Consider the following 13,790-nt stretch of genomic DNA (forward strand, 5'->3'; position numbering starts at 1 on the left):
TTATAAAGTGAAATAGCAAGTATGGTTCTCTGCTCATCTGTATGTAGTGAGTGTGTGTGTGCATGCCAGAATTACAGTGAGACTAAGGCTATATAGTTAGAGATAGCAACAGCTTTGGTTTATTTTAGTTGTGAATTCCCAACATAAAATGCTGCACGCAAAGAGGTGTAGTAAAGCAGTATGAAAGCAGGCAGTGATTAACAGCCCAGAAGCTTCTTTTATCATTATCAACTATTTACAAAGAAGCATTTATATGTTTCCCCATCTCTGGGGAGCTGGCACTTAGCATTAAAAATACATGAATAACGAATGAAGCCCTGTGTACCTTATGGCCTTTTAATAATGCAAAAATCTTAGGATTCAGAATATGATACGCGTAAACAAAGGAAAAGAGACTGGTGGGTGGAAAACAGTCTGTGATCCCTATGCAAAGCACGCATTTATAGCAAGTGGGGGTTAAACTGTAAACCAGCAGCTTGTTGCCAGGCTCTTCCAATCATAAAAATAATTCAGAGAGCAGGAATACATGGAGCAGAGGGTCTAGTCTCGGCTGCGACTGCAGCCTGCGAGAGCTGGAGAGGGAAAGCAAGTGCAAAACGAACAACCACCTTAAGGGCATCCTGTGTGTCATCGAGGCAGTAGACCCGGATGCTGTATTCCAGTGAAGAGCAGGACAGTGGTCCAAAGATGGCCAGTTTGAGACGTTTGGCTGCTGCTTTGGTGATTGACTGTCCCACCAAGGCATACGTGCTGAGGGTTTCTGTCAGGATATGGCAGGCCTCTGGGTCCAGCTGAATATAGCATGGAGTGGTGAAGTTTTCCTCCCCAACCACCACCACATCCTAAGGGAGAAAATGGCAAAGTTAGAGCTCCCAACCCCTCAGAGCTGTTCTCCTTTGAGAAAGCAATACACCCTTTCAAGCCTGGATGATGCACAAAGTCCTTGCTGTTGGCTCCTTGGATTAATCAAGATATAAATTTTCTACTTCCAGCTTTCCTCCTGCATAGGCACAGGAAGGGAATGATTTCTCTGGGATGATGGTGGTATAAACCTCCTTCTGTCCTCAATCCCCTAAGACCCTGCAGCACTTTTAAAGCCCTGGGCAGAGTTAGGCAAATAATGAAAATAACACCAATACTTTATTGAAAATATATTGTAGAACTAATAATTCTGTGACCATGACTTAACATCAGTAGTCAAAGACATGTTGAAGAAATAACTGCCCTTCACTTCCTAAGCATGACAATAAGGAGTTTTAAAAACTCAAGGAAGCGAAGTAACATCTATGATGGCTGAATTCCACATCTACAAGAAATATCACCTGCTGCTTCATTGGAATAATCCTCCGTGATAAGACTGCATGGTGGAGAAAAAAACTACATACAGCCAGAATGCAGACAACCTCTCCACCCTATGTGTAAAGCAAAACAGCTCCCCTGCTGATTTCTCCATTCAACCCTGTGTGTAACATCCTGCACACAACACAAGGTGCTTTGAGTGGCTTTGAGAGAGAGCAGAAGCAACAAGGCAGCAGCAGATGATGGCCACCTCTTGCAAAGTCACCATGTGCCACATGATGCTCAGCACAACTCATCTGTTTCACCCCTGCTGCCTGCAGGTCTGCAGCACAACATACACATCTGGCAGCTGAGCAGCATAGGCTCAAATGAAATTGGGCATTAAGCTCAGGCCCCCTAGTCTCAGGAAAGGCAAACGTGCCATGTTTGCAGGGATGGCACAATCCTTCTGGAAGGCAAGGTGCTGCAGAGCTGATGGCACACCACTATGACCACGCCAGCAACCAGATCTGGCTGAAGGCCCTGCGTGATGCTGCAGGGAAGTGCATGCATGTAGGTGCGTGTGTTTGTGTGTGTGTGTGTATGGGCCTCTGCTCACAGGAGCTGCTCTGAAATAGAGCAGAGGAAGAAGATGGTGCTGCGATGGCCAGGGACCCTGCAGATACTGCAGAAGCTGCACAAGTACCAGAGTATGTGTATGGCCAGCAGAGCAACTACTCTGTCAAAGGCAGGAGGAGGATGGGGGAGAAAATGGAAGAGGTAGGTGCCAGCAACACACAGACACAAATAAGGAACATATGTGCAGTGCCAAGAGTCAGGCCAGCAGGGTGCAGTTTAGTTGGCGTGATAGACCCTTGTTTGCTGCACACTCCCTCCCAGCCTGAGGAAGAGCCAGTGCCACAGGCAGGGGACAAAAGCAAGAGCCTTTAGAAGGCAATGCAGGACACAGTGCTCTTGCTGCTGTCAGCCCAACTGCCTTCAAAAGCCACCCTGCCCTTCTCCTACTGGTAGGAGAAGGTGACCTTGCCAAATTAATTACATGAGACCAAACTGGTGGCAGCAGGTAGACCTAGGCACACAAAGCTGGAGAGGAAGGCTCTGCCAGGATGACCCAGCCTTGCTGAAAGCATGACTTTATGCTCCAGTTACAGTGGAAGATCCTTCTGCCACCCTGGCATGCTTCTGCTGCATTACTGGCAAGGAAACACCCCAGGCTCCCACCAGACCTGTACTGCCCAGAAATGCTTGTACAACTCCTGAGTTAACAGGGTGCACAGTTGGGTCTCAGCTGCATAAAGTGAATCTCAGTGATGCTCCACCAACACGTTAGGAGAGGAAAAGAAAAGTAAGGTCTATAAATTTTATTAAGCCGGCCAACATCTTGATATTGAAGCAGGAGTCCATTTGCAGCATTATTTTCACTTTTTTGAAATCAGAATATAAACTAGGGAAATTCAAACTACACTATAAAAAACATTTTCTAATTTCTAAGATCAAAGCAGAAATTCTTTTCAGCGATTGGTTGTTTGTTTTTTTCCTTTTCTCTTAATTCTCTCCCCATGACTTCAGCACAATATCCTCCATTGCCAAAAGCTTGTGTCAAAACCCTGCGATGAAAACTATTTAATGGATAATAGCCAAAACTAGGAGGCACAAAACTGTCCCAGGACAGCACCTCTGTACAGACACTGGGTAGCTTAAGATAACTGGTGCACTTCTGCTTCCCTGCAGCAGCCATACATCTCACACAGAAAACCCAAAATACAGGCATCCTGCTTTGAAAATGCATTTGGGGGATTGGTAAAGTGCCCTGCATGCAGTCAGCACACAGGCTGGAGCTCCAGAGACTCACCTCCCACAGCCCATGGGCAGCCTGGTGCTTCAGCTGGATCTGCCAGTCCTCCGTGTTTGGTTCTGCACAGTGGTGCATGGTTAAAATGACAGGCCGGGTCAGCAGTGCTCCCGGTGGGCCGCAGCTCACCACCGGTGTCAGCAGGGTTTGGCTGTCTTCTACAGGTGGCCTGACAACAGGACAGAAAGATGGATTTGTTAACTGAGCTGAAAAAGGTACATACAGGCATGCAAAAATAAGAATTCCTTCTCCTTTAAAATAAAAAGAATGTGTGAACAAAGAATGGGAGGGTTTGGTTTGGAGTGGTAGGTTGTTTTTTTTTTCTAAATCCCTCAACACATTTCTTTGCTTATTTGTCAAAAAGCAGGTTCAGGTGGCAGCAAACTATAGCCCCCACTTGCTGAACAACCCCACTCTGAAAGATCCTTTCAGACCATATGCAGAGTCTTCATTTCACCTGCTGCTGAAATGCAGGCACCACTGCATTCAGCAGTTGTTTAGCAGCATAAAAAAATGAACAGTGGTTCTTGTAAGCACCATGTGTGAGAATTTTTTACTGTCTGGACAGAGAAAATTGAAGGAGGAAGGAAGAGAGAGCTAATGAGCATGTCTGAAACGTCTAAAGGGGTGTACAGCACATCTGAGATGTGCAGTTTGTGTTCAGAGCCATCACCAAACTCACAGATACTCAAAATCTACTAGAAAGGCTTTTGCAAAGATGCCTGTGGGGAGCAGGTGTCACCGGCAGCAGGGGGAAGAGGATGAAGGGATGGTAAGGAACAGTACAGAGAACAGAACACATTCACATAACCTGAGATTCCTAATGAAAACCCAAATCTGTTCAGGTAAAAAACATGAGTATTCTCCAGCACACTTGAGGCCAGTCACTAGGAAAGGGTGATATAGAAAATAATATAAATATATAGGATACATTGCATACATTGTAGTTTATAAACAAGTCTCTGTGTGTGTGCATGTATGCTCATGTGCCAGCTATCCCAGACCAATTGCTGTGGAGCTTAAAACCAGAGGAAGCATGAGTGACTTTAACTATCCCAACATCTGGTATATGACAAGTACAGCTGAATATGCCTCATCAACTGTCTCCCTAAATAATACAGAGGACAAATTCATGATCCAGAAACCAGCAAGCAGGAAATGAAAACCATTCAATGTGATCTGAGGTTAAAACTCCAGATCTGCCCACAGGACCTCCCATCTTGTGTTCCAGCTGAGGGTTCAATCCCTTGTTACATATACAAATACTTGTATTTACATGTATATTGGTCTTAGTGGAATTAGTGGAGATGACATTAAGTACTGTTTCTTTCTGCAAGTCTTTGTCCTTACTAAAAGAAAGAGCAAAACAAAAGTATCTGTAATCTTGGATAACATTTTCAAGAAGGCCAAATCAGATCAGAAGCTGTTTTGGTATTGAATTTATTGCATGTATTCTGGCTATTGCAAAGCTATGTCCACAGGCATATCCTAATTTCGTCCACCTTAATTCTTGTTGAATAATCCATTAATCTTACAGAAAATTAAAGACAAACTTATGATAAATCCTTTTTCCAAAGTGGGGCAAATGCACTTTTGAAAAGTGTCTTTTGTTTCTCCAAATGTTGTGGGAGGTTTTTATAACATTTGAGATAAAAAGGGTCTGGCATGGAAAAAACAAAATCTATGCAAATCAGTAAATCCAGATGATATGTATTGGTGGAAATTAACTGATGAGTTTACTAAATGACTTAACAATTGTTTCTGAAAAGCTGTGGACTGGAAATAAACAGCTGCGATAGTTGTCTTTCAAAAAAGATGTAAAATGTAACAATCTGGACAGCTGTCATGTATTATATCAGTTATTTTAGCCTAACAAGCAATACACAAAAGAAATGAGACACTGGCAGTTACAGTCCCAAGTCCAGCTCCTCTTGCATGCTGTAGGGATCTCTGCATTCAGATTAAGAACATCAGGGATCACTCTCTTCCAGGACTGAACTGAATAAATCATCAGGCAGTTTTTTACTAAAACATAGGGGCTTCTTTTTCAGACTCATTTACTTAAGGTTTTTTTTTTTTTTTAATAAGAAGCAACAAGAAGCTTAAAAAAAACACACCGTAGTGATGGTTTTTAATGGTCATCTACCTTGGGCATTAATGGATATTTGAACATTTTCCTACAGCCTAATTCAAACAATTTCAAAAACACATAATGTCTTATGAGAAAGATCTTTCACAATTACAGTATTTGTCTAGAAAGCTACAGACATGACAAACTATAGACTTAATCATCTGGTTAACCTAACTTCATCTAAAAGACTACTGATCCATGAAGAAGGAAGGAAAAAAATACAAGCTATCATAGTTTTTTGGACTGAATTACAAAACCAGTAGTCAAGAAGAATATAGGAGGGAATATATCATGATTGCCATAAAAAAAAAATTCATATAGTGCCTTTTAGGTGAAAAATGAGCTAAAACAGACAAGAATCTGAGCACTGATGCATGCAGTTAAAAAAAGCCAAAAGGTCATTAAAATATGGTACTGATAAATCATACAGCCTGAAGTTGTCTAAAAGTAAAATTAAGTTTAGTCACTGCTCCATGACAAAATTTTGTTAGCTGTTAAAATTTAGGACTCTGATGCAGAGCATGATTTTGTGCCAAAATATTTTATATCTGATTAGCACAAGCATAAAAAATGATGCAGTACATGAAGTTGGGAGGCACTCCGGACTGCACAGTCAGCAAGTGAGAAGTGGCTGCAAGCATACAAAGGACAAGCAAAAAATGAAAAGGCTTACTATTTTTTCCCCAAATTGGTAAACAACACATTTGCCACCAGCTTTACAAGATCAACTGCCAAGTGGGTGAGATAGGAATTCTCCAGATATGTGTTTATAATACAGGACAGTCTGGTGAGTGAAGAACAGAAAAATGGGCCACCTGCAAGGGTAGTTGACTTTGCAGCCCCAGTTGCCAAACAGATACCTGTCTGAGTCTGGCATCACAAAGTTATGAAACACTGCTGGTCCCAGTGACTCTCCTCCAACATCCAGCTCATGTAGATACTGACCCACCTCAGCTCTCCAACAACCAGGGGACTGCAAGTGACCTAACTACTTGAAGCCCTTGAAAACCGAGATATAATGAATTGCAGAGTCCTTGAGTGAAGTGGGGGTCAGTATCACCGAATGGGTGAAATCCCAGCTCTATTGAAGTCAACGCTAAACCTCCCCCTGACTACTCTGAGGCCAGTATTTCTACTCACAATGCAGAAGGGAATGTAATAGCAACAAAATCATTAAAATGACAACAACCCTAAATAAGGAATTATTGCAAGCAACAATGAGAGCCAGAAAATAACGCAAAAGATCCAGAGAGGGTAAAAATATGGGTAGGAAAATAAAATCCTGTTAATTGTACAGCAGCTCACACTTCCAGAGCAAAACAAGTTCCACACATAGTTATTTAGTAGCAAAAAGCAACAGAAGTGAAAAAGGTCCCAGGTGAGCTTCTTGAAACGCAGCAGGCATCAGCTTGTAAAGTAACACAGAGGCAAAAAGCAAACCCGATTTCTGGGGCTGTATGGGACAAGGCATGTCAGAGCCTGCTGAGGTGATACTCTCTTTCCTATGCAGCTCTAATGCGACTTCAGTGTGTTTAGGGACAGCAGAGAATGCTCAGAAATAAACACCTGAAACCCAGAGGAGTGAGGCTAAACCACACAATGGCACATACCTATGACAACTGACAGGAAAAAGGAACAAAAATCTCTTGACAGACCTCTTCTTATTTCTCACTGTTTCTAATTTCCATTTTAAAACAAAAGGATTATGCCTTACTATAGTTAATGAGAACAGAGACAGATGCAGTAGACAAGATACAAGAGATATTAATCTTCTGCTTCAAGGCATAAACCCCATGCTAATTGATGGGATTAGTAAACAAAAAATTCCCCTGAAGACAGGCTATTGTGTAGTTCATTATGAGCAATTTTCTACCTTCAAGGAGCAGGTGAAGAAGCACCATCAAAGTCAGGATCCCAGCCTAGAAGAGCACCTGCTGTGAGCAAGTATTGTGACTTCTGTGTTATAGATCACGGTAGATCCAGCACTAACACAGACACAGAGGAGCATATAGAGCAAGGGAGATATCTCCTCTAAAGCATAAAGACCTAGGAGCAGACATCTGTGGGTCAGAACTTACTTTTAGGCTGTTATAAAAAAACAAACAAACAACATCCAACACCAAAAAAACCCAACCCTATCCACATGTGCTTTGCTTTAGGCTTGCAGCAGTCTTTATTAGATAGGACTGTGCATTCGTCTGTGCCAGTGTGACTACCAATTCACTTCACTGCAAGCAAACAAAGATCATCTCTTTTTTTACAAAAGTCTGACCAAGACTAAAATTCAATCCTCTGTTTAAGATTGCCATTAAAAGGCACTAACAGTAACTGAAAGGTCTTTGTCCAGTCCTGCACCGCTTATCAGGTACAGTCAACTTCTATTTAAAAGCAGACAAACTTTCATTAACTATGTCTGGTACCCTCACAATCAAATTTGTGCTTTTAAATGGGATCCCTCATTTGAAACAGCCTCCCCATAATAAGCCAGACCATATTCATTAAGGTAGCTGTCAGACAGTGTGATATTCAGGTTGTATAGTGCTTGTCTCAAACAATCCAAGAGATAAGCAGTGTGTTTGGGCACTCGGGATGCCTCCTGTTTGTCTTGAGACATCTAAAGAGTTAAACAGGATTTGTTTCTGGACTGAAGAGACGCCCCAGGATCCCCAAACTGCTTTACTCCCTTTGCCCTTCACACCTGCAAACTGGGGAGTTTGGTATGGGACATGCCGAGTTGGGAGAGCAGGATATCCAGTGATAACCAGGTCTTGAGATTTCACGTAAATCACCTACTTGACCAGAAAAGTGAAGAGCAGCAGTCAAGCTGACCCCTCTACCTGATAAACTAATCCTAAAGTTAATCCTAAAACTAATCCTACAGTCTAAGAGTTGTCTCAACACTCTTTTTCACATGGAAATTAGTCAAGGACAGTGTTGCTGGCCCAATCAATGGCTTATTTTGTTAATTAGCCTGACAAAGACCATCTGTAAGGTAAAGTCGGCACCACACCCCCCACCCCCCACATCCCTAAGGAGCATGGAACCTCCCCTGTACAGGGAGAGAGGGGGAAAGTGGGCAAGAACTGTATAAAAATATGGGACACTATGGGTGCAGGGAAGTGCTTCCTCACTGATGACATTGCTGGACCGTGGTGGTAACTATCCTTGCCATTCTCTGTACTTCTGCTTTTCTTTTTTCCCATTCTTCTCTGTCTCTGTTTTCCTCCCTGTCCTGTCCACTCTAGGGACTTTGCTGTGTAAATTCAATAAATTTGGTGTGTACTTGACATATGACCTCGTTTGCATCTTAATGTCACCATTTGGGATCACCTTTAAACCTTTTCACAGGTCCTGCCGGACAACAAAGGGTGCAGCTGCCCTGCCGGTTATCCCAGGAGAGGGAAGGCAGCATCCAGCCACACCAGCCTCCCACTTCCATGAGGCGTGTTAAAAGCAAGGAGGTTCTGCCAGATCTCTCCTAAGATCGCACAGCAGCCCCCATGCCTATCTGTGTACCTGATATCCTGTAATATTTGTTTTGTCCTGGCAGGATGGTAAACATTTGCAATGTATCCGAGTATCGGATCGTGATGGCAAATATGAGCACAACTAGAGAAATCTGCTGCTCGTTGCCGACATCGTGTTCCCTGGCATCGTGCATAGATGCTACAGGCAATCACAGCAACACCAGAAGCACATGACGGAGCAGGGAGAGACGAGTGGCTAACTCACAGCAACAGATGAACCTTTCTACACAGCTTACACAAAAGTCAGGGGGAAGAGATTTTATTTCTCCTTTCAATGCTGGGGCTTTATTTTTAATATGTGTTCCTTCTTAGGTTTCAAACTTAGTATTTTTGACTGACCCTGGTTTTTCTGCCTATCTTTAGAAGGAACATTATCTGAAAAGTTTCCTTCCCTTTTGCTCATGCTCTGGTCTTTTTTATTTTCAATTTTTCAATTATAATGACTGGCACTTCATGAAATAGCCTTCTGGAGTTGCAAAGTAATAATCAGTAAGCTTAGAGTTTACTGGTGAAAAAGGCAACATTGCCCTTTGGATCAAAGTCACTGATCAGCTCTGTGGCTTTAATATAAAGTCTATACATACACGGTGAAGGCACTGATCAAAAATCCTGACAAAGCCCACCTGACCCTTCTCCTTCTCTCTTTTAAGGTAGCCAACGTGGAAGTTGCACTATTATGTGTGTGTTCCATCAAAATCTTCAGGAGTGTTGCTTGCTCCTTTCTTTAGGGTTGTCACATTCTGTGGTGACATCCACTGTCATTTGCATCACCTCCTGTGTGATGGATTATACAGGAATGTCCTTCATTGTGCCATATTTAATGCAGTTCTTGCCTCTGATTAGAGTATGTGAGAGTAGCTCCACCTAAATCTCTGCAAGCTTGGCAGGGGTTCCTATGGGAACATGAGAACTGCCATACAAGATCAAACCAGTGGTCCATCAAAGCCCAGATCTTGTCTAGCACTGACCAGTGCAGACATTTCCAAAGGAGGCACACAGCTCTGTTAATTTAGCTCACAACAAAATTTGTATTTTAACCCAAGGCAGTCAAGAAAATCCTGAAGGTTGCAGGTTTGTATTTAATCCTTAGTCATGTAAGACCATGGCTCTTACAAATGCTCATGGGAACAGGCTTTTGCCAGGTGCTGGTCACAACACAGCTCAAGAAGGCACCCTTTCTTGCAAATCTCAAAGTCAGTGATAATTCCTCAGACTAAGGGAGAAAGCATCTGATCACCACTGAAATGATCCAATGAGCTTCAAGACAGAAAGCTTCAAATAGATGTAAAATATTCTTATAGGTTTGTAATTTTTTTCACTTATATATATCTATATACACACACATACATGTATGTGCACAAACACACACACATATGTATATACATAGCTATCCTTTTCCCCACTATAGCTACTCCATAAAGCACATGCACCTTTAGAGGAGGTAAATATGAATCTCTCACATCAGCCAGGGATCAGAGCCTGCTTTGCCATCCAAACTGGCCCAAATAGCAGGCAGAATGAGGATCAGCCTGCAGTGCAGGAACAGGAAAACCAGCGTGCTGAAGTATTAGTGTAGGAAAAGATAAACCCCCCTGTGCCACAAGCGTGCTAACACAGTTAACTGCCTCCAAGTGGCATTTACTGCAAGCCATCCGAACCCCAATTCACCACAGAAGGATAATGCTTTTAGGGTGACTCTCCTGGTCTCACATGCTCTGATGGAAATGAAATCAATAGAGTGTCTTGGAAAACTGTCCTAACTAAGCTGGAAGGCAACACGGAGTGATGCTACTGGGTTGTGAAGTCTCTCTACAGGTTTCAGAAACTAACTGGGAAAATGTATTAGAAAAACAGAAGATGGAAAAGGGGAATTTGCAGGACTCTGAGGGATAACAGATTTCCTGTATCAGCTTGAGTGTTCACAATTTATTTCATGTTTCTACAAACAAAGAGTGAACTACATGCTAAGTTGCCAGGAATATGTGAGCTGTGATGGTGTGCCTCTCTGATGCTTCACTGGTTCTATTTAGGGTAGCACTATGGGGACCACATTCTCACTCCAGTAGTGGCTGTGTATCACAAAAAAGAGCCTGCCTTCATTTCTGATAATAACACCCATTTTATCATTTCCTATATGTCCCCTTCCCAACTACATCAACACACAGCAGGCCTTTTCAACCCATATGCATTTACACAGCACACATGAAAATAAATATAGGGTCTCACAGGGTTTATTGAACACGTTCCAGTTACTGCTTGGCCACAAAAGCAAATGTCTGCAACCAGTCCTTACTGTGGACTACCACTCTCTGCTGGAGTGCTGCGAGACGGCAGCAGTTGATTTAAAAAAAATAATTACACTACAGACTTAACTTGTGGTGCCCATATGACTCCAATTATATGAAGTAACATCTGTGGCTTCTGCAGTAAGAAAGAAGTGGCTTTGACCAAGCTGCAGCTCTGCCACAGAAAGTGAAATGTCTGCTAACACAGTCTTGCAGCAGGAGACCATTACAGCTGGGTGCTGGGTGCCACCCACCCCTTTCTGCTCATGGGCACCTGGGGGAAGGGGGCAGGTAATGGGGAGGATGTTACAGTTCTGCAGTGTTTAAGCCCTTTCAGTGACTAGTTGGTTCCAAGTGATCTAAATGACACTCAGCAAGCTCCATTTTAAAAGTCCTAGAAGTGGCTGGTTTCCATAAGCATGAAGAGCCTGGCATGCTTGGGAAAGGGGGGGTAAAATCTGCTATAAAAGCAAATAAGCAGCTGGGGTCTGTGCACCCAGGAAGGGATTACCATCATGATGACACGAGTCCTACTGCTCCTATGGCCAAGGCAGCCCTTCCTCTGTTCCCTCTCTCATTCAAGTGAGGTTTCACACCTGCCTGTTCACCTCTGTAGGATATACTTCAGCACACTTGCTCAGTTTGGCAGACGGCACAGCTCCAAGGATACCTCTTCTAGTGCAGGTTAACCTATCCTGCTATCCCCTGTGTGACCTGCTGAGTAAGGGCTATCATAAAGCACGCAGAGGAGGCTTTATGACCCTTGAAGAAAATATATCATACTACCATGTGACATTAATTGTCCCTAGTTGCATGAATAAGGAGGCAGGGATTCCCTCCATAACCTGCTGAAGAGAAAATAATTGCACACATAGCTCCTCTTGGGAATGAAAGAACATATTTTTTTAAGAATTAGATATTTTTAAGAAGTAGATTCGGAGGCAAGCTGAATAACAGGGGATTTTAATTATTTTTTTTTCCTCCTGCAGGAAGGAGCCCATTTTCAATGGTGTTTTTAAGTGTCTTTAAAACACAGTCAAAAGTAACAGGAATATAATCAATACTAGATATGAACAGAGACACTTTTTCTGTAGCTGCAATTAGCTATTTTTGAAGAGTAGGTGATGAATAATGTATGCAGAAGGCAAGGGGGGGCTTATTTTTTCTTTAAGCAGCAGATTATTTTAGCATGGGTGAAAGACTACCGAGCTGAAGAATAGTGTTCAATATCATTCAGTGTATAAACAGCTGTGGCTTAGCACATAATAAAAGCCATTAAGGGGCTGAGCCAAACGTATCTAGCTATGAGGAGGGAAAAGAGGCAAAGTACCGTGTAATGATGGCTTAGATTCACATTTGCCATTCAGCCTTTGTACACATGAGCCCAGTCTGCAGATGAAGATCTCACCTTTCTCTTCCTTAGGTTTTTCTAAGCTATTTCAGATGGGATTTTGGCCTTTTCAGGAACTTTTTTTTTTTTTTTTTTTTTATGCCAAGGCTGCCAGATCACTCAGTACATGTTAATATCTAGGATACGAATTGGCTGCATATGCAGGTTAACAGGTGAGAACACCAGGTGTAATCCCAACACTGGCTCTGTGTGGCTCTTGGCAGGGAGTGCCTGGGGCTGAGCAGGACATCTTCTTGCTTATTTCTGCCTTGGAGCAAGGAGGGGTGAAGGACACCAAAACCTTTGGTTCCATCTTCTTTGCTGCATGGACTAGCCAAGCCCATGGAGGGTAACACAAAAATTTTCCCAGCCTAGTGCTCAGGCACCTGTCCTGCTGAGGCAATTCAGCACCTTGCTCCTCTGCTCTCTTCTCCTTTGCAGCATTTAATAATAATAAAGCAGGTCTTTATTAGGAGATTACCTCACACCTTCTCTGCTGCACCAAACTCACACTGGGACATTTTCAACGCTTCTGGCTATGATTCAGCATCCCACAGCCTGAGAGCTTTCTGCAGAGTGCAACTCTTGGTTAGAAAATTAAAAAGTCTGAGCTGGCTTTGTGCTAAAGTTTATCATTGGCTTTTTTTGCATTTGTCAGCAAATAAGTTCAAAGCAGGTGTTGCATAAGCATATTGCCACAGGTCTTTAGTTACTACATTTTCCCCCTCCTTTAATGCACAAGCAAATACAGGCAGTCTTTTACCTCATGTTCTCCTTCCTGTGAACTGTCAAATACATTTCATAGACTCTCCCTTGTGGAATAGCCCCCGCTGGGATCAGCAAGCTTACTCCTGCAGAACAGAAGAGACACAAAGGATAAACTGGAGGAAAAAAGGCAAGTGGGCCTGTGAAGAGGTGAGGCAGATGATGACGGCTATGATGTCAGATTTTCACCCAACCTTGCCAGCAGACTCTAAATGACCTCAGTAACTTGGGAGACAAAGTGTTAACTGCTACCCTGGCCTCTCTGAAGGTCAGCTGGTTTGTAATTACTCTTCTTGTGCATCAGCACTGAAATACGGATATGTAGAGGAGGACTTTCCTCTCTTCACTTTGATTTTATTTAAAGAACAGACAGATGGCTACACTGCTGCTTACCTTTTAAAATGATGGAAAAATGAACAACTCTGACTAAAATTTCCAACAGCTGTAACGGGACATCTCTCACTAGGCAATTCCTACTTAATTAAAATCAGGAAAGAAAAGCAGTTGAACACTGTCCCAGAGAACAACAAGAACCAGTTGT

At 42.8% G+C, this 13,790-nt stretch overlaps 1 protein-coding gene across 1 annotated transcript in view; it reads right to left on the reverse strand.

The window, feature by feature from the left end:
• UNC5C (unc-5 homolog C (C. elegans)) overlaps positions 1-13,790 on the reverse strand; it is a 90,615-nt gene that overhangs the window by 9,803 nt on the left and 67,022 nt on the right. The window contains exons 10-12 of the mRNA XM_010001413.1: positions 13,248-13,335; positions 3,152-3,320; positions 609-842 (exon numbers count right to left, since the gene is read on the reverse strand). Coding sequence (XP_009999715.1) covers positions 609-842; positions 3,152-3,320; positions 13,248-13,335 — 491 coding nt within the window. The remainder of the gene's footprint in view (positions 1-608; positions 843-3,151; positions 3,321-13,247; positions 13,336-13,790) is intronic.

This window comes from Chaetura pelagica, unplaced genomic scaffold (genome assembly GCF_000747805.2).
Source record: "Chaetura pelagica isolate M959 unplaced genomic scaffold, ChaPel_1.0 scaffold220, whole genome shotgun sequence".
Classification (NCBI taxonomy): domain Eukaryota; kingdom Metazoa; phylum Chordata; class Aves; order Apodiformes; family Apodidae; genus Chaetura; species Chaetura pelagica.